Source organism: Corapipo altera, unplaced genomic scaffold (assembly GCF_003945725.1).
Source record: "Corapipo altera isolate COAL_440 unplaced genomic scaffold, ASM394572v1 24, whole genome shotgun sequence".
Classification (NCBI taxonomy): domain Eukaryota; kingdom Metazoa; phylum Chordata; class Aves; order Passeriformes; family Pipridae; genus Corapipo; species Corapipo altera.
This window is the reverse complement of record NW_020884903.1, coordinates 5,661,062-5,682,783: the sequence shown is the minus strand read 5'-3', so window position 1 is coordinate 5,682,783 and position 21,722 is coordinate 5,661,062. Positions and strand designations below refer to the sequence as shown.

Genomic DNA, 21,722 nt, shown 5'->3' with positions numbered 1-21,722 from the left:
ACAAAACCTCTCCATTGACTGTGCACTCCTGTTTTACGCCCTGAGTTATATTAATAAAACATGAACTCCTGGACATTTTTCAGTCACTGCCCCAAGGTAAAATCTAATTTAGATAAAGACCTATAAATACAGGGAAAAAAATGTGAAGAGTGACTGATGAAAAAAAAAAAAAGGAAGAAAGATTTAAAGATTTGAAGCCACTCTGTTTGGCTCACGGCTTTAAATGATTCAAAACACAGCTTAATTCCCTTGACAAATAGTCTACAGATAAAATTATTCTTCAGGCTGACTGTAGTTTAATTTATGTCCCTACCAGAACAGAAGTTTATGTAGGTCATAATGAGCATGCTGCATTGAAAATGAAAGGTGTTACTGTTGAATATTTACCGAAATGAAATTTTCTTACCTTTGTTGTCCTGCAGTGTAAAATTGTGGTTATTTGCTGCCTCTGCCGTTAAACTGAAGTAGAACTGATGGCCATTTGGTGGGTCATCTTTATCGATTGCACTAATTTTCTGGATCACCTGTTTTGAAATACATTAGGGTTTCACTGTACATATCCCTTGGATAACCCCTCTATTACCTATCAAAGTATCAATACTCCCCTGAGTCCTAATCATCTTCCATTTTGGTTTTCTAATCTCCTAAGCATGTATAAACACTACTAAAATTAAAGTGTGACCTAACTCTTTACTTTATCTGTACCAAATTTATTGGCCAAAGTAATGATCCACAGGCCCTGGGGGAAAGTTAGGTCCTGTCATTCACCAGAGCTACATAGAAGTGAAAGAACTGTATCTTCTGGATGGCTCTTAATGTAGTTATCCGTGGCTGCAACCAATGTTGTAAACTTTTGCAAGGAAACCAATCCCCTTTCAGCATTTAAATTAACATATATACTTTATAATATAATGAAAAACAAAAAGGTACATAATAAGTATATTCATATTTTCTGGAATTTCATTTTTGTAATCATTATTATTTTTTCAATTTCATTTCTTAAAATTCTTACAAAATTTCTAAAACAAGTTTCACCATTGCTTAAAATCTATAAAAAATTAATACTCCAATCTAACAGTTCTGACCAGAGCACAGGGAAAACAAACAAGTATAAGAGCACACATACTCTGTGTTTCTCATGAACACAATCTAGTAATTGTAGTGTTTTCCATTAAGAATTTAAATTATAATGTGATTTTGAAATGTACAATAAACAACACCTGACACAGGAAGGCCAATACATTGGAAGAAGGCACAAAAGTGCAAAGTCTTCCAGGGAATATGTGGGATCTGTGCAGGCACAACATCTACTAGTTTTCTGGGAGAATGAGAGATAATGAGAAAATATATATATTTTGTGAGGTCTTACAAAGTAGAGAGGAAAGGCCAAATATGATAGACACTAAGGATAAATAACAACATATAGCTTTAGTTGAGTTTAAGACTATTTGGAATATATTTGGGTAACTAAAAACACTAGGAATACATCCCCCTTGCGAAACTGCGTCCTTAAGGTCCCTACTTCCTAAGGGGAATAAAAGTGTATACTAATTTTTGAGGCCTTTAGTCTTAAACTAACCTCTGTGTTTTTAATGTTATTCAAAATTAGGTGACTTCAGCAAAATCTGTCAGTTATACCCGTAAAAAAGACAGAGATTTTAAAAGTGCCTTCAACTACTAATTTTTACACCTGCATCTTTCTTGTTATTTGCTTGTACTGTGTACATCAGTCTCATTTTTACTGTCAAAAGTTGATTTTTCTTTATCTTAAAGATGGCAGACTTTCATAACGATTGGTTGCCTATCTGTAAAAATAAACATTAAACCTATCAAGCCATACCTGACCAGGTTGAGCATTTTCACAGACAGTTGTCTCATAGTCCATGGCAAATTCGGGGGCATTGTCATTGATGTCAAGGATAGTAATGGCTACATAACCTCTCCCAATCTGTGCTGGATTCTCTATAGGAAAAACATCCAACAAAACAATCAAGAAGAGCTCCTTGCAAGTTATTATTTGGGTAAGTATCCTTTTCATTTGCATTCTTCATTTGTATATACATGTCAAATCAATTATAATCCCTCCATCCATAAGCTCTTGGCTTGGTCTTCTGGACCTAGTGGAAATAATATTTATGTGTTCCTACAACTGCAATTAAACTAAGGTTTTACTCTCAGGGATAAACTGAAAATCTAACTCACTAATCACAGCGTTGAATCATTTTGTATGGACAGATAACAGCAAAATTATGTAAAACCATGGCCAAGGCATACAGCCAGCCAGAACATCACTATTTATACTGGGAATAGCATGATTATTATGGGTTAAATATTTTTATTTTGCTGCAATTCAGATGGATCAGGCTATTATGAAGTTTAAACAAGAATTTTATCAGCTATGTGTAACAGAAAAAAAGAGAAGGCTTCATTGCCAAGCAAATCCCAAAACATTTAAAGTGCACAAACAATAAAGTTTTTCTCTACTGTCATTAACAAGTTTAACACCTTAAATATGAATCATTCATAAACTGATGCACATCTCTAGCTAAAATACGAATACATTCAGGGTCTAATGTCAAAATTTAAACAGTATATGTGTTTTGAGCTAAGCATAAAGGGCATCAGGGAGTGTAATACTTATTTTGCTTCTCTCGTACCAGAAGTGGTGATGACAGCGTTAGAGCAGGGCAAATTAAAAACTGTACAAAACTTCTACTATGTATCTATCTTTTTATAGGGTATTGCAACCACATTTTAGTAAATATTTTAAGTATTTAAAGCAATGCATCCAAATGTAAATCACAAGGTGTTTTTGTCATTTGTTCTTCTTTTTTGTTTCACATATGAAATACAACAGAGTAAGCAATTTTGATATCAATGTCTTCCTCTGCTGATCTAAGCTTATTGAAAACCAAGCAGGACATGAACATAAATTAAAGTAGTGTAAGGTTTTGCTTTTGCTTCTAGACTCTTGCTTGTGTCAGGTATGTCCCTTGTCTAACTTATCAGTTTTGTTACTACTCAGAAATATTTTTCTTTTCCATTTTGGGCTCCTTGACCCAAATTCTACTGATAGTACAAGAGAAATTCATACATACAGACACTAAATGATAAATGTAAGCTTTCAGGTTAAGCTTAAATTAAGCTCACTGAAAGCAAGAAGAGAAGATATTTAAAATAGCAGGCCAGAGAACTTATCATCACAGCCCAACAGAGTACTAATAAGGATGAAATTTGAAAAAATAAAGTCTTTGAATATAAAGGGAAAAATATATCATTCTCCACTGAATGTATTCAAAGCTGAACAAGTTTAGATTTAAACTTGCATTAGCAGAATTCTTGTACGCATCATCTTACGCCAGAAAAAATACCAAGTCCAAAATAACCTCTGCAGTGGTACTTTAGAGTCAGGAAAATTAAACCACATAAGCATTCACATCCCCTTTCCTTCATACCTTCTAAGAATGCTGTGGTTGACCAACAGCAATCAGCTCTGAGTGCCCTCACTAAGATTGGGTAACCGCTCTCCTCTATATTCCATATCACCTTTCCTGTAATGACACTTGGTCTGAGACTGTTGACTTAACATATTTCATCTTCCTTTGTACTTGTTTTTTAGAAGTCAAAAGAATACACAAAGTGTGAAGCAAAAGAAAGAGCAAATACCTGAAGTGTTGTATTTTTCAATTTTTACCATAGAGGTTTCTTTTGCATTGAGTAATTGGTTATTTTTATCTGCCATGGTTTGAAACTCAGAATTTCTCTCAATGCAGCTCATCACAACCAAGCCTAAAGTTTTACACATAAACAGTCAATAAAATCTTTCAATTGATACTTACGACTTTCCATGGCCAAAACTGTGATGTTATGAATAGCATTAGTTTCCCTGTCCAAAGATTTAGCAGTTGTAATGACTCCACTGTTGGCATCAATATTGAAATACCTCTCCAGGTCTGTGTTTCGATCTATCGAATACCTAGGTAAAGGATGAAAGAAAACCTTTTATTTATGTTCAATTAGAGCTTTTAAAAATATTTCAATGATTTTTTATTTGAGGGAAAGTGTTTCTCCTGTTTCCCTAGTTTGACATTGTTCACTCCAGTTTCCCTGGGGCATTGAGGGAAGCAAAGCCATATGCAAAGGTGAGACTTCCACAGTGACCTGTGCCGACAGTGGCAGGCTCCACTCCCACAGTGTCCTATTAAGTGAGGTGAGATGTATTCCCCTGTCTTTTCTTTCTTCCTCTACTGTAAGGGAAACTCAGGAATTAATGAAATAGCATCCTCCTGAAAGCCAGATAAGGAGAAAGTGAGTTGGAAGTTTGCTACAAGGCTGTACCAGCTGAACACTGATCCCATGGGAACTGGTAGTCTGAGCACAGAGCTTTCTGTCACCAGCAGAAGAGCCCCTGAGTCACCCAGAGCTGAACGGGCAGAGGCAAAAAAGAAACATGATGCAGAACAGGGTCAAGGGATTACATGTCATCACTGTCAGCGCCTAATGCTTTACTGTCATTAGACAAACACAGGCTCATGCCCTTAACTCTTTGGTTCAACATCTTTAGTTCCCAATTTGTTTTAGGAAGGGGAAATGAGATCCTTAGCAAACAGAAAATAGCATAAGAGAAAAGGTCAAAAAATGCCTGTGGGTGATTTGCTTACAAACTTTTTGAGAGAAAGGGACAGTTATTAGGCAGATTTAGATTTAAAACTGGAATACTCTCAACATTCGATTTAATATTTGGTCAGATTCTTACACTCTCATTTAGGTTAAGTATGTACTCCAGAGCACTTCCCTACACTCGAGATGAGTTAAAACGTCTGAATCAGATCAAGTGTGATCATTACAATTACTGTCACACTGATGATATATTAAATTATTGATATAACAGTAACCAAATCATTTGAATGACGTGGCAAGGAAGAATTATGGACGACATAAAAAACAGGACTTCCTAGATATAATGATCTCATGAAACTATTTGTTTTGTTCTGTGTTGTAATATACCAGCTTTTTCTTTGTTGTGCTATTGTCTTTTTAATCTATCCCTCTTGGCAGCATAATCTAAGAGCAGAGACTTGCTACACAATTAGAATTGTTTTACTGTATTTTGTTTCAGTAAAAGAGAGAATAGAGAGAGAAACCATAACAGCAGGTTTTGTGGATCACGGCTTTCCCTCTTTCGCTTTTTTTTTCTTTCATTTCACATTAACTGCAGGTCGTTTTCACTTAATTTCGTGCCAGCACTGTTGTTTATTTGGTCAGCAGTGCTCTACAGCTGTTTTGTGGCTGGCAAGTTTCCCCGTGAGACTGTGCCTGTCATCTCTGCTATGTAGTCACTCTTGGCAGCCCCATAGTTGGGACTCAGTCTCCTGCCAGCCCTTAGATTTTACAATTATTGACACTATCACTATGCAACTTGAAGAGTCAAAGACCTTTCTTTAAAAAATAGTAAAGAAAGGGAAGGAGAAGGAGGAGAATGAGGAGATGGAGAGGTGAGAAAGACAAAAGTAGAAAATAAAAGAAGAAAGCAATAAAAAGGAGGGAGGGAGAAAAGGAGGAAGGGAGAGGGAAAGCAAACAAGTTACATAAATTGGATGACAGATTCTTATGAAACAGGAAGAAAAATAATTTTTATGCATCAGAAGCAAGTGGTTTTCCTTAACTTATTTACAAGCATTGTATCCATACTCAAATTCTAAAAAAAATATTTTAAATACTTTTAATCCTTTAATTCCTTGTAGCCATTAATACTTGAAAATCTTTGAGCTTCAGGAGTTTTAAATCCTTTATTTAAGCTAGTTCAAACATCAATAGTTCTCTGGTCCATATGAGATAACCTCTTATTTTCAAAACATTTATTATTTTTCCCAACCCCCAGTATTGTCAAGGTTTTGTATCTGATTTTGTAATTTCAACATTTTCTGAATTATAACAAATCTAATTTTTAATCAGTATGAATACAGTCAAACATTTGGAAGTTGGAATAGTTATTTATAGATTAATAATTTAAACTTCTTAAACAGATCCAGAAAAGTTTTATGCATTAATCCTCCTTAACACATTCCAATTTTAGGTGATTCTGGCTCTGATGTATCATAGCAGATGCAGAACAGCTTTAAATTATGTGGTCTTTCAGAACCTTCAACAATGTATGTAGCAGGTTCACAAGCATATAGATAAATCCTCACTACTTTTCTTTTCCCTCCCCTTCAAATGCCAAACAACCTTGAAGTAGAAGACATCTTCAGGTTAGTTACACTGATGATGTAACAATTTTTTATGCTGGAATTGTAAAAATTAACCAGATCAAGGCAAATAAACTCATTTTTATGTTTACGCAGAAGTCAAAAGTATTCTGAGCACGGCCTGCATTAATGGAACTATGTTTAATCCTATTCTAAATGACTCTGCTAAATCATACTATACACCAGATGATAACATCAGTGCCAGAAAACAGTGTCACAGCAAAGGAAGAGCTCAGCAAAGATAAATTTCACAAGTAAATACATGCCAAGGATCCATCTAGGACTTGTTTATACATTATAGGAATCAGTTATTTTCAATATGTTGCAAGTATATAATGAAATAGAGAGAACATTTGCATCATCTTTAGCAGTGAAACATATGCTTTATTTTTGCAACTTAAAATTGCTGCTGTAGAAATTAGAGAGCTATTCTAAAGTCCCAAGTTCATTTTCAATGCATGAAAGTAAAAACTTAACCAAAACAGGTGACACCCAAGCAAGTACTGTACCTGTGAAAGCCTCTCCTATGTATGCCCTAAGCGAACAACAATAACAAATGAAACTAAGTACTAACTTCTAATTGTGTATGCATTTCTCCTCCTCCTGCAGATGTTTAAATTAACAAAATTCCTGAGTCATAACCACTACTCTTGAGACCCTTTGCATGCTCCTTTGAGAATTAATATTATTACTCTGCATAAGAAAAATAACAAGTAGCTCATTAGTGGTTTAACTTAGGTGGTGAGTCTTTATCCTTGAGCTTTGACCTTAGATAGAAGAAAACATGATCCTGGACATTATATTGTGGAAAACTTGCAGGTTCTTCACAAACTGAAGACAAAGAAAGAGGGCCTTGACAGTTCATGCATCTCTAATGATTGTATCTCTTCCCATTCAAATGGAAGGTATTTGGCTCCAGTAAAATTAACAAACCCAAAATATTATTGTCTTTAGCCATCCTGACTAGCACAACATGTATCTTATCCTATCCACTTCTCTAATGTAAAGAGCTTTTACTAATGTTTCCTTCTGTAGGACCTCAGCTCCAGTTTACCACGTGGGAGTCTATGTCCTATTACATTCTTATTTCTAGTGCACGCACAATCATTATTCACACACACATACGCACATATATACACATACATGTGTATCATAATTTTTGATCTTCGTTGGTTTAAGAGAACATTACTCATTAAAGATAATAATAGCCTCTTCCTAACTTTAGGGAAAAATAAATATGAGCAGTATTTTGAGGGTTTTTTCCCTCGGAATCCTGAAACTATATATTCTCTTCTTTGTTTCACAGAGATTTAAATACATATTTTTTTCAAAGGTTCTGTAGTTCAGAATATAAAAGTCCAAACCATGCAAACTCACAGAAAACCTCAATCTCCCTCTCCAAGGGAACAAAGCTTACTAATTGATTCAGCATAACCAAAGACCCTCCCACCACAAAATGAACAACTTCAATACAAAGGCTAAATAAATAAGACATCTTACAATTACCTGACAGGACTATTTGAGGCATCAGGATCATGGGCTGCTACAGTTCCAATGATAGTGCCAACCTTTGCTGCTTCAGACACCACCATGGAGTACAAACGTGAAGTAAACACAGGTGGCTCATCAACATCTTCTACAATTATCTTCACTGTTGTCATGTCACTGAAGGGTCCCAGACTCAGGAAACGAGGATCAATATGCATATTGGCTGCTTCTATCCTCAGGGTATAGCTTGTCTTAGCTTCAAAATCCAGCTCCTATGCAGGTAAGGTTGTTTGGAAATTTTATTATTCAGTGAAGCTGACATAAAACTGTTTCACTTACAACTTTTAGTAAGTACAAAATGAACTTTGCCATTTGTAGACAACTAGCAGTTTCAACTGACAGAGCACAGTTGCTGGCTCATTTTTTAGTTTTCTCAAAACACCATTTGCAGTGTCTCACTAATGAATATTCCCCAGTGACTTTAACATTAAAGATAGTTTACCTTGTGAATGAAATAATTCTCTGAAATAATGCCAAACTTTCTAAGACTTATTTGAGGACCAAATTCTCACCTTTATTTCACCAGTGTGAATGAATACTTTGTTTTGTCTTTTTAATATTTTATCTAAGATCACAGTAAATACTATGTGCCACAGTACGAAGACATAAGAACTCAATATAATATTCACAGGTTATTTACAGGTGAAAGCATCTTGTTCAGAACACTGTAGCTTCTTAAGCAAAATGTACATTATTTTTTTACACTTTCCTTCTGCATAAATTTTCTTTAATGAAATTTGTCCTAGTTAGAACAGCTGGGACCAGTTAATCACTGTATGGGTGTAACCCAAAACTGTGTATTCTGTAGCCTTCCATGCCATTTCCCAGAAACTGTTATCAATAGACCATTTACACCATCTGCCCAGAGCAGCCTGACTCCTCAGGCTATAAACTGGGTGTTAAGAGGCCTGCGAGATAGGAGGGTGCTCCTGTCCTCACACCCTTTGTGGAACTCCCCGCCCTGAGGAAAGTACTGGGCATTCCTGCCTGAACTGCGGGATATATATAATCTTGGAGTCTTGGGACTTTTTGAACCACTCGTGGGATCCAGAGGAAGACTGCAGACCACCACTCTCAACCAGACTGCAGACCACCACTCTTGACTGGACTGCAACCACCACTTTTCAACCAGACTGCAACCACCACTCTTGACCAGACTGCAAGAGCACTCTCACCAACAGGTTTTCCCCTCTCCTTTTACTTTGGACTCAGGGGGCCCAACGAACATCACTCTGTTCATGCTCCAGGGTGCTGGGTTATATATTTGGGTTTTGTGGATTAAAATCAATTGTTTGTCTGTATAATCATACTTATTCCATTATTTTATTAAATTATTATTCTGACTTATAATCTCTCTTTTGAGTTCGGTTCATTTCCCCTGCCGGTTTACCTTTAAACCAGCAAAAAATTACAGTTTCTTTTCAAATAAATACTGCATTAGAATCAAAAATTACCCTAAAACTACTGAGACATCTGCAACCTGGAGGACAGTCCCATAAAGAAAATTGTTCTGGAGGCAAAAAATCATCTTAGCTCACAAGTAATTACTGAAAGAAAGGATCAAGTTAATATTACAACCATTTACCCCATACCTATAGTCTTAGTTTGTCAGCTTGCACCAATATTCAGCTAACTATTCCTTTTCAATTCTAAGTTTAATCATTAAGAACAGCAGCAAAAGACCCAAACACTTCTAAAGCTGCAGTCTGGTTACTCAACTATAATTCCAAGTCTATAAAACAGATTAAAAATGGTTTTCTGCAGTTCTGCTACTGAATACATCAGAGGGATCTGAGATGTACTTGCAAATTAATCTGCCAGCATCTGCAAAACATTCCAGTATTCACTCAAAGGAGCAGCAGAGGTGAAACATACATCTGTTGACCTACAAGGACCTACATTCTCCATCAAGTTACAGTAGGATAAATCCCAAATGAGCATCCTAAAGTCAGAGATTATGCTGATGCTATAATGCAGCTGTAAACAGTCTAGATTTAAATATGAAAAATGAACTGCAGAACATCACACTCAGAAAGGCACCGAACTTTTACAAACTCTGTGTGGCAGTAAAAGGCTTCTCTGAATGGGAATACATGTGATCCTCACATTATGCAAGTGCTTACTTCTTGCATTGAATCACATTTGTAGTAACCATAGCTCTCTAAAACAGATATGCCATAAAAGAAAGCTCGTCTGGATACTGATCGCTATACTGGATACAATTAGTATTTATTACTGAAGCATGTTTTATATTTTTTTATTTTCACTCTGGTTTTGTATTTAAAGTACAATATATATGTTATGAAACAAACCCCATAGCCATAATGCAAAGGTAATGTAATGTTAGGATGATGAAAAATATCTCAGAAACTATATTCTATAGTGATAACAATTGATAACTGATATGACCAGACGAGCAGCAAGGTTAAAGAGAAGACAACCAAGCACACAAATATCTTAAGACTCCACATTTTCCCATAAAAGCAAACTATTAACTAAAGAAATGATAACCTGAAAAATGTCAAAGACAAAAGGCCAATATTTGTTGCATTAAAAAAGTAACCACTCATCCCTCAAAAAAACCCCAAACCGCCAAGCCTTTATCAAACAGTATATTTTCAGTAAGAATGTACAAAAGTATGTAGTGGAGAAGGGAAAGCTAATTTATTCTCATTAATCAGTGATATCTGTTGAAATTGAGTTATTGATACGTAATTAAATACATGGAAATACATCCTGAGACTGCAGACAAGATATCTCCTTCTGATATACTAATGTCAACAGCACAGTCATTCTAAGTAAAAAAGAATAAGAAAATTCAGTTTTAACAGACAATGTCATACAGCACAATATAGGTAGCTGGACAAATTATATAACTTCTAATTTTCATAGAATAGCAAAATAATGAAGAAATATTATTTTACTTAATTTTAAGATACTTCTATGTTTCCATAATGATTAAAGAAGACTAAACTAGAACTTTATTAACTGAAATAATAGAAATGTGGGGTTTATGTGAATGTTTATCATGAGGGTTGACACGCACTTTTAAATCATCATATTTCATTCTTGTAATAAAAAAAGAGAACACTCTTCATTTGACTGGATTACAGGAGTTTTAGACTAGTAGGGAATACATGAAAAATCCAATTTGATTAGAAAAGTATTTCCTCACAGAAAAGGATGCAAAACTATCAATGGTGTAGATTCATATTCTAAACAGCCTTCCTTAATAAGAGTAGGTTTAACCTTCTCTAACTTAGCTGTATACATCTAAGAAATACACCATGATGTCCTTAGTGTGATTGTACCAAAATTCTTCCAGGAAAAAAATCAACTGGTCTAGTTATGAATGCCTGTTTTTCACCATTCATTAGTAATGGAGTATCAATAATTGGAAGAAGTAAACACCTGCTCTCAGCAACATGTATCCTGCCCTAGGATTTACTCAGATATCTTCTGGTACCCAATGCTGCTGACAATATCCAAAAGCTATAAGGATCCTTGTTAACGAAACATGAATAAAGAAATTAAAAAAATCTAACTTATGTACAAACACAGTGGAGAACAGTTAGTGTTTAGAAAAAGGTAAGTATGGATTGGCAAAGGGATTTTACAATATCTAGTGTTATTGTGTTATGCAGTGGCAGTGATGTTGTTTTACTTCAGTTCTTTGTAGCACAGCCTGTCTCTTGTGGGGTGTGGTAGTATCTACAAAAGCTACAGTCATCGTCCTCAATCTATTTCTACAAGATACACAACCTCAGATCCTGTGGTGAATACAGAGGTATGAGGTTTTAAGGCAGAATATACTCTGGAAAACAAACAGAACCCCTGAGGTATGATTAATATGCAAGAGCTCTTGACCTGGTGGAAATGTTTCAACATTTCTTACATAATATAATTAAGACATTACACTCTACAAACACTAATGAAAGACTGAGAAAGTGAACTGAAAAGATTTTTAATTCTTCTTATCTAATTATCACTGACATCTGTTAACAGGCAGCATTATTTAACTGGCCTTTGGATCTTGCCTTTATTATTTCCTGCTATAAAAAAAGGTACAGGATTCCAATAATGGAACACTAGCTTAACTGACTACAAATCACTACATCAGTGCTGAAGGTTAAATGGACGATGTATACTTCAGTCCTTCAGTACAGTGAATAGAGCTTGACAGCTTCATTAATATCTGTGCATTAATATTATCTGATTGGATCTTGTGCAGGATCCATTAATCTTTCCTTTTGTGAACTCTGTTGGTTTTTTTAGTTTTTCCTTTCAAGGGGTAAGAATTTTATACTCTCTAAAGAAAATTACAAAACAAGTCTTCTATATTACAGAGGTTGAATATGAAGTTATAACTCATGGAAAGCTCATTTTTGTAATTTTCATTTTTATTTAATGGTAACTTTGTAATAAGGTACTTTTTAGGGGTGAAAATCCCATTTTTAAGCTCAGTTGAGGTTTTATATTGAAAACTGCAGTACATCAAACAAATGCACACCATCTCTCAAAGGAACCATGGAAGCCTCATGTTCTTACATTGTAAACTCTGATACGGAATTGAAAGAAAAATTTCCAGCAGGAAAAAATGTTAACAGTAATGGAAAGATAGCTTTTCACTCAAAAGCTTATGCACAAACCCTCTCCCCTCCCATTTTATAATTGCCAGTATTGCTTTTAGAATGAACTCAGGTTTTAAAATAATCTCTTAGCAGTCACTGTCTATCAGAAAGTACTTCCCAACACTATTTTCACATCTTTTCCTTTAACATTCAAATTGGTTGGTGATATTGGTGGTTGGGCTGTGCACTGGGGGGAGAAATGAAGGCTAAGTGAGCAAGAACTGTACCATGGGAAATCTTAATGCTTGTCACTTGCTGCAGCAAGACATTACATTCCTCTCTCTACAGAGTCTTCAGGCTTTTTTTGATCTTTTTTTCCTGTTAAGTCCACTAAAATCTCTCCATAGACTTCCAAATGACTTGAATCAGGTTTCATAACATTTCAAAAAGTCACATATGATACATAAAATAAAAATATATCTTACAACCTATTTTATTATTAAATTACCATTGCTACTTTAAGCACCAAGTATTTGATAAAGTTGTAGATGGATAAAGAGCATCAGGTTTTTTATATTAAGATTCTTTGCTACTAAGCTATTTCTATTACTGAAGTCTAACCACAGCCTGCAACTTTGCGAATAAAGGGAAATCTGTACTTATATGACGCCCTTTTTAGTATACTATTCTTAGGAACAGTGGTTTGGAAACCACAAAAAATAAGGTTTTGTGTATGTAGTTTGCTTAGAAAGTGAAACCAAGACTCTATTCACGTGTATTATGATCAGAATTCTGTGAACAGTCAAATTCACTTCAAAATTGTACACACGTAGGTTTGCATGGATACTTCAGAATTTGTTGTATTAAATGACTGAATCATCATTCACTTCCATAAATGTTTCTTCAATTCTAAGATTGCTACTGCAAAGACAAATCTGACACATTTTTTAAAACTCCAATATATGCAGAAAAATTACACATTTTCTCCAAACAGCCTCACCACTGTGAAATCGAGCTATGCAAATTATGTGAGTCCTTTACTAGCAGAGCACTGATAGCAGAGTGTAAATTACAAATGAAACCACAGGAAGGAATTGATCCTACTCTACAGATGGAGAAATGAGTCACAGTGTGAACCAAGAAAAAATTTTTCAACACTTCTAAGAAATACAAATACCCAATTCCTTTTCAAAACCTGTACAATACTTCTTTTGGGATATTTTGTTTCTTGATCTTTTTCTGCAAAGGTCACTTAAGATGGATATTTTCCTTAATCAAGCTTGAAGGTAACTTACACATCTAGTTTAGTTTAACTTCTGAATTGGCAGCCCATGGCTTTGACAGGTACACTGTTCGCTGGGTTCAAAACTGGCTGGCTCGTCAGGCCCAGACAGCTGCAGTGAATGGCGCTACATCCACTTGGTCTCCAGTCACAAGTGGGGGTTCCCCAGGGCTCAGTGTTGTGGCCAATCCTGTTTAATATTTTTATAAATGATTTGGATGAGGAGATCGAATGCACCCACAGTAAGTTCATGGACGACACTAAGTTGGGTGGCAGTGTTGATCTACTGGAGGGTAAGACGACTTTGCAGAGGGACCTGGACAGGGTGGATCAGTCAATTGTATGAGGGCTGAAGTCAATTGTATGAGGTTCAACAAAGCTGAGTCCTGCACTTGGGTCACAACAACCCCATGAAGCACTACAAGCTTGGGAAAGAATGGCTGGAAAGTGGTCTGGCTTTCCCAAAAATGACCTGGAGTGTTGATTGACAGCCAGATGAACATGATCCAGTAGTGTGTCCAGGTGACCTAGAAGGTCACCTGGAGTGGCATCCTGGCTTGTATGAAAAACAGTGTGGCCAGTAGGACCAGGGAAGGGATTTCTGATTGCTCCCCTTTACTCACCACAGGGGTCTGCACCTCAAGTACTGTGTTCAATTTTGGGCATCTCACTATAAGAAAAACATTGAGGTGTTCTCTGGAGCATGTCCAGAGAATGGCAGTGGAGCTGGTGAAGGGTCTAGAAAGTAAGGAGTGGCTGGGGTTGTTCAGCCAGGAGAAAAAGAGGCTCAGAGGAGAACTTATCGTTCTCTACAACTACCACAAGTTTGTGCCAAGAGAGATTCAGGCTGGACATCATGAAACGGCTGAGGTTGGACATCATCATCACTGAAAGGGTGGTTAAGCATTGAAACAGGCTGCCCAGGGAAGTTGTAGAGTCACGATCCCTGGAGATGTTCAAGAAACAACTGGATGTGGCACTAGCTGACATGGCTGTGTTTGGTCAAAGGTTGGACTTGATGATCTTTCCCAAGGTTAAGGTATTTTCCAACCTTAATTATTCTAATGTATGATCTCTATTCTATTCTATTCTGTTCTGTTCTGTTCTATTCTGTGATTCATTACAGAGACTGCCTGCAGTTTGGAGAATAGCCAAACTCTCACATTATTTCCAACATCAGAATTGTAGCACAAAGTTTGAGTAGATGGCATCTTTAGACTGCTCTATAAAGGATAAAAATAGAATTTTCCTCTGTTTCATCTGACAAGTGAAAACTTTTCATTTATTTATTAGTATTTTTAATAAAAGAGAAAGTGGGTAAATAAAAAAATGGGAAGATTTCCACAGGAACTTGAAACTACTGGGCAACAAATTGTTTGAATATAGTAGGTTACAGGAAAAAAAAATTAGCTTTCCCACCACTTTCCCACTCTTCCTTTAAGCTGAAAATATCTCTTATGGGTCCCATTCACTTGTTTATACCAAATTCTGAAGAAAGAAGAAAAAAGACAAGGAAGAAGAAACACAAAGTTTGTCTTCTAGCATTTTTGATATCCTATAGCACCTTGGAAATAGAGTATAGCATCCTAAAAACAACTTAAACCCTTTTATATATTGTCCTAGACACATGTTGGATACATTTTTTTGCATATGAATTCAGTTCATGTATTGCAGAAGAGGGTAGGTTTTGGTTTTTAGTGCAACTAACCAAGTAAATGGTTCAGTAGTGTTTCTGTCATTAGATGAACTTCTAGCTTCGCTGATCTCACAAAATAAAAATTCTACCCAGACATAACCTGCTGTTATGATATGTCATAAATTCACGAAAAAATTAGCCCTTGTCCCAGATATTTTGAAAAAGTTGTATGGGTTTGTTTCTTTGGGAGTTTTATTATTGTTTTGTTTAGTTTAGAGTGAACTTCAGCAACTTCCTGGAATATGTGAATTTCACATTTCATTAATTTTTTTCCTGATTCAAAAATCATAATCAGGACAAAAGGAAGTAAGGTGTGATGACCATGTGAAAAACATTATAGCAGCAAACACTGTACAATGATACAGCATGCATGCTTCTTCATTGTGCTGCATAAAATAGCACAATCCTAGCCTTTACTCCTTGGAAGGATAAAGATCAAGGGCAAAAACACACAGAGAAAGCATTCCTCCCTTATCTGATTCCATGTGGTCAAGGGAGTTATTGCAGGAGTACCAGACTACAATCAAAAAGTTACTTTGAACTGAGGTTTAGATCAGTAGCTAATATATACTGACACTAGGTAACAACAGCACTAGCATGTTGAGGAACCTAGAATCCCCAGTCCTTCCATGGCTATAAAAACTATGAACACAACTACCAGTACTATCCAGAAAACAACACTGTAAAAAACAACACTTTTCTCAAAGTGTTGAGAAAAACCCACTCTCAATACACCGTGTAAGCCAAAGAGATATCTGGATTTAGCAATGCAGAAGAGATATAAATAAGGAAAGAATACTCTCCACATATTTCTATGAATATCACTGTTAGAGTAAAATCACTTTTTTTTTTTTCTACTGACTTTCGATGTTTTGAAGTCTCTGTGTCATAGGGTGCAGAGAAGAAATGTGTTTATACGTGCACAGAAAATAATCCAAACCAACCCAAAAATTAAACACACCCAAATCTTATTCACCAATTTTGTCACCTTTCAAACCAATACATGTGTAAGTCCATCATACACAAGTAATCTTGAGATATACTTAATCATTTTATCTTTCTAATGTCATGAAACCTGGTATCTCTCTGTTTAAAACCAAATAATTTTCCGACAATTTTTGCTCATTCTTGGGCATTTTCTTTCATATTCCATCCATTTGGAGCACAAAAATCCTGCTTTGCTCAGTAAATTCTTAAATATCACTTCTCACAATTTTTTTTCTTTCTTACAAAAACTCTTTTCTTTTTATTTAATACTACTTATGTGTTAAAAGAAGTGTTAGTTTTTAGTGAGGAAGTCAACTTTTCAAAAGCGGTTATCCTTCTAAAAGCAGAATGAAAAATCCTCAGTTCATGTGGAACTCGGATAACCAGGTGCCAAACTTTATCCACAACACCCAGCACAAAAATGAATGGAGCAGTGCTTTCAGTTGCTCAGAGTTACTGCTGGTGATTTTCATGCCCAGCCTGCTGAGCTTTATGTACAATTGCAGCAAAAGTATGCAAAGCTAGTGCATCCATTTGCATTTAGAACCAAAGTGTGCCTTTTCAGAAGTCTTTGCCTTGGCATTTTACTGCTTGATGTGTACCCAGACATGTCATCTGAGCATATAAATACAAGTTGAAAAGGATGGGCATGCATTTTGAGGCTGAGCTGTTTCTCAATACCTCAGCTAATTTCAGGGCATGAAAAGGAGAGAGGTAATTGCACTCAGAGGAGTACAGAACATCATGTGCTGGACAGTAAAATGTTTAGGCAGATTTCAGGCTACAGAGTTAATTTCTTCCCCGATTTCCTACCAAGGAGCACACATTATCATCCAGGGATAACCCTTGCCTGACTCCGTAGTGATCTGGCAGGTAAGACTCAGTAGTTGAAGCCCATTTAACCTGCATACACTGTTATTAATGGTCTATGTATTTGTTCTCCAGAGAAAAACAAGTTGCCCGATAGCCACTGTGCTTGAGCTCTTCACTTCTCTCCTAGACAATATTTTCTGTAGGGTTGGCAGGGAGTGTCCTTCAGCCCTGGGCAAGACACTAAGTCGTCTGGAGTCAAAATGCAGAGCTAAGGACATCCAAAGGTTTGGGAGGTGCCTCTCAGCATGAGGACTTGCTTTTGGGTATGGCAGAATATACCGAGTCTGGATGCAGTGCAGTTAATTTTCCACACAGCAGCCCCCCACAGTGTTGCACTACCAAAATATTGGTAGCTGGGAAGGTGTTGACAGCACACCAGTTTTTTGACCACTGCCAAGCAGCGTTGGCACAGCATCAGCACTGTCTCTCCAACATTCTCCACACACACCAGTAGGCTGGGTGTGGGCAAAATCATGGGAGGAGAAACAGTCAGGACAGCTGATCCAAACTGACCAAAGGGATATTCCATGCCATAGGCTGTCTGCTCAGATATAAAAGCTAAGGGAAATGAGGAGAGGGGGAGGGAAGGGGCATTCATTATGTACAGCATTTGCCTACTGAAGCAACTGAAACACGAAGCCCTACTTCCCAGTAAGTGGTTGGACATCATCGTAAGGAATAAGATATTCTGTATTTTTTCCCTTGTTTGGTGTGCATGTGACCTTCACTTTTGCTTTTGTAAACTGCCCTTATCTCGACCCACAATGTTTGTTCCACCTTTTTTTCTACCCCCTATCCCCAAGTGGGGTGTGATAGAGTGACTGAGTGGGCACCTAGCACCCAGCCAAGGTCAATCCACTGTACAGAGTAAAGTGAATTAATAATAGCAGGAAAATTGGAGAAAAGTTCTAATGACGGACAGAAAAAAATCTCAATTCTTATGTCAAAATATAACAGCATCTAGGTTTAAAGATTATTAACAAATTGGATCACTTCATCAGGTCAACAATTTTTAACCTTTTTAATGTAGTTCAATAGCTATTTCACAGAGCATTTCTTAGGACAAATGTTCAGTAATGAAAAGTCCAGTTCAGCTCCCCAGCTAAAGTTATTACAGAAATAATAAATGGCAATTATTTGGTCCACTGTACAGCACTGCAATCAGGATATGCCAGGAACAAACACCATGACTACAAAAGTATACTAAAAATTAAAGTGAACTCACCAGTTCTCAAATTAGATCACTGACGACCCTGACTGACCCTCACAGTGTTGGTCACCATGGCACTGGTAAATGATCTCCCTCTAGGATAGGCAAATTTCTCTCAAATCTTTGGTCAAAAATCTTAAATGAGCAAACTGAAGATGCCATATTGAATTTGGCTGTTGAACAAAGAGACTACTAACTTTTCATCACTTGTATTTCAAACATACAAGTCTGAAATACAAAAGGTAGTACAGTTTGCAAGAAGCCTAAGATGGGTGGTTTTGCCTTAAAAAAAGATAATTCACATTACACATACTAGAGCCTGATCTAATATGCATGTTCACGGTGCTGAACATACTCCATTTGTTGTGATGTGTGGATTCTTACTAGCTCTCAACAGCTATTAAAGGCATCAGAGAACTAGCCCATTGCTTTGCAACATCATGCAGTTTTAGCTTCTTTCAAAGGAGATACGTTACTGAAGTTTTATTTGTTTTAGAAAAGAATTGATGCACCAGAGAAGGTGAAAAAAACCTCAATAAAATAACACAAAAAAACCCACAACTGATAGATGAAGGTTACAAAAATTAAAGAGTATATTGGGAAGAAAAATCCATTACAGAATCATATCAAGTACAAACGTAAGTCCTTGTTTAGGAACATAATCACATATATTCTAAAATGCCAAGTGATTCCCACATTTTAGGGGTATTAAATTGCTGAGGAATACATCCAGTACAGGTAGCTGGGTTGCAGACGCAGCTGCAAATTTAGCTCTTGGTGGTTGGAGTCCCAGGCAAGAGGTCGTGAAATGCGGACCCTTCGCAGAACAAAGGTCACAGGGGTCTGTGGCCCAGCAGGGGACAGAACACTCAGAGACATGGCAGGGGCTGAGAACCTCAGACCTTATTGGGCTTAAACTGTGAGGGGATAAAAGCCTGGGGGTGCCTTTGTTCCCAGTCCCGCCTCGGAGGCACCAGCTCGAGCTGCTATTTTGTTACTGTTATTGCACCAAAATGAAATTATTTTAAGGATCTGGACGCCTGACACACAGTTATAGGAAACCTGGGGTCAAGCTAGTAAGGAAACCCGGTCTGACTGTGTGAGCATGGGGTGTGTAGCTGTGAATGGGCTTTGGTCCCAGCTCAGGTGGTGCAAGTGTGATGGCCTTAGTGGCTCCTGGGTGGCAAGACAGGGAATTTTCCTTAAAATTGCTCTACTAGAGTTTGTCCATAGATTTGGTATTGTCATTGCCAAGCACTCACACATTCAGAGTAGGTAATTATTTAAGAGATTCTTCTACGGTGTTGCATTTTTTTTACTGTTTGCAAAAATGATATTTTCTTGAAAAATATTTCAACACGTTTTTATTTTTTTAGAGAGTAGTCTAAAATGTGTTTCAGGAAGGTAAGAAAGTTGGTTTAATATTTTTATATAAACACGATTTTTCAATTTTAAAAGGTTACTTTTTTAACTGTACATACAGAGAGCTATGAAGAAAAAATATTTATTTAAATTTTTCATTTTTTTAAAATAATATTTTTAATAATATCTGAACCTGTAAAACAACTATTTTTACTGTTACATAATTTAAAAGTTAGATGTGGTTCTGAATAGAACCACATCAACCAAAACCAATTAGATAATTATTTTTAAAATTAATTTTGGGATCCATTTCTTATTTGGAGCTTGCATTTTCACTGTGAAATATATTTTTGTATTTTCTCTTTAATACAAAGACAAATAAGACTAAAGCTTATATTCCCACCCAAATACAGGCGCTTCAAAAAAAATCCTCATCAAAACAATACAGCTCTCACAAAAAATAAAAAGTACAATATTTTTCAGTGTAACTCATTAAAACCCTCAAAATCATACAGTCAAGCCAAGATGAAATATACCAATGGAAAAAACCTTTACAGTAGACAAGACTCTTAAAAAGAAAAACCCATATTCTCATTACCTGCCCTCATCTTGCAGAGATCCAAATAGAATTGGTGGATAAAATCAGACTCACCTTCTGAATTGTTATGATTCCCTCTTGAGTGTCTTTGTCGACAGAAATTTTGAATACTCCCAAACCATCACCATCCACAATCTTATACTCCATTTCAGCATTAGGTCCCACATCTGCATCTGCAGCTTTTATTCTGGCCACCACAGAAGCCACTGGTAAAGACTCTGGGACATTATATTGATATGATCCTGTGAAATTTAAAAATTTAGTGAATTCAGAGTCTTCTGGGGTTAATGGCTAAACCCAAAAATCTAGCTTTCTTAAATTTACTTTCCTTTAAATCATGTGCCTGAATATTTACTCAGGTTACAAGAATACATGCTTCAGTTTTGAGACTGAATTGCCCTTTTTGCTAGGTTCTCTTTGTGACAGACTCTTCCTTAAGTACTATAGGCATAATTTCTTCATGTGACAAGAAAGGTATAATATAAAGATGCAAAAATGATAATGCAGAGAATGTTTTACTTTGTTTTCCAGAGAAGAGGAAAGTAAACTAATATCAATATAAAATCTTATTATTTTATACCTGTGTATCTTGATTAGGCAGTTTGCAATCTGAACATCACTAGAAACTGATACATATTCATTTCGTTAACAGCAAGTGCATCAACTTGAAAATTGCAGCTTCTTTATTCAAGTACCAAATGATATATATGCTGTCAAAAGGGTATGAGAGTGCAGTCTGCAGCCAATAACACCCTCACCTTCAAAAATAACTCCACTTATTCTCTTATTATTTCAAGCAGTTGGTGGCTTGAAATAGCAGGGAATTTATTACGTACAGATCTATTTTTTTCATTTTTTGGAGGTGAGGCTCGCGTTCATGTGAATATATTCTTCACATTATTTTAATTCTACTTTAAGAATTATGTTTTTTTCATTTAAAAAAAGAACCCTGGACAGAATTCTATGAATAAACCGTGCGCTTCAGATTTGAGCGTACAACTGTGTGCTCCTTTCTTTGGTTAGGAGGAGAGACACCTTGGTCAAAGAAAGCAAATAGAGGGAAGGTGACTTTCCAGCTCTTTTGTGTTTAACTCTTTAGGAAACACTGTAAGCATATGAGAAATCCTGTTAAAATGTCAAAGGAATATGAAGGATTAAGAGTCAAATTAAAGAATCCTGAAGTCTAACTGACAAGAGCTCAATATCGATTAAGGTATCTATTTTTTGCTCTTCTTTTCATAGAGAGGAATGTCCCTGCTGTACACCACTTCTTTTCAACTCATCCAATACACATTAGGGAAAGAAAAATTATGTAATAATGATAATAATAATTATTATAACTTGTGG

General features: G+C 36.2%; 1 protein-coding gene across 1 annotated transcript in view; it reads right to left on the bottom strand.

Annotated features, from left to right (window-relative positions):
* Positions 1-21,722, bottom strand: part of LOC113950754 (cadherin-7) — an 85,987-nt gene that overhangs the window by 13,555 nt on the left and 50,710 nt on the right. Inside the window, exons 6-10 of the mRNA XM_027650959.1 lie at positions 20,430-20,617; positions 7,755-8,008; positions 3,840-3,976; positions 1,841-1,962; positions 407-524 (exon numbers count right to left, since the gene is read on the bottom strand). Of these exons, the coding sequence (XP_027506760.1) occupies positions 407-524; positions 1,841-1,962; positions 3,840-3,976; positions 7,755-8,008; positions 20,430-20,617 (819 nt within the window). The remainder of the gene's footprint in view (positions 1-406; positions 525-1,840; positions 1,963-3,839; positions 3,977-7,754; positions 8,009-20,429; positions 20,618-21,722) is intronic.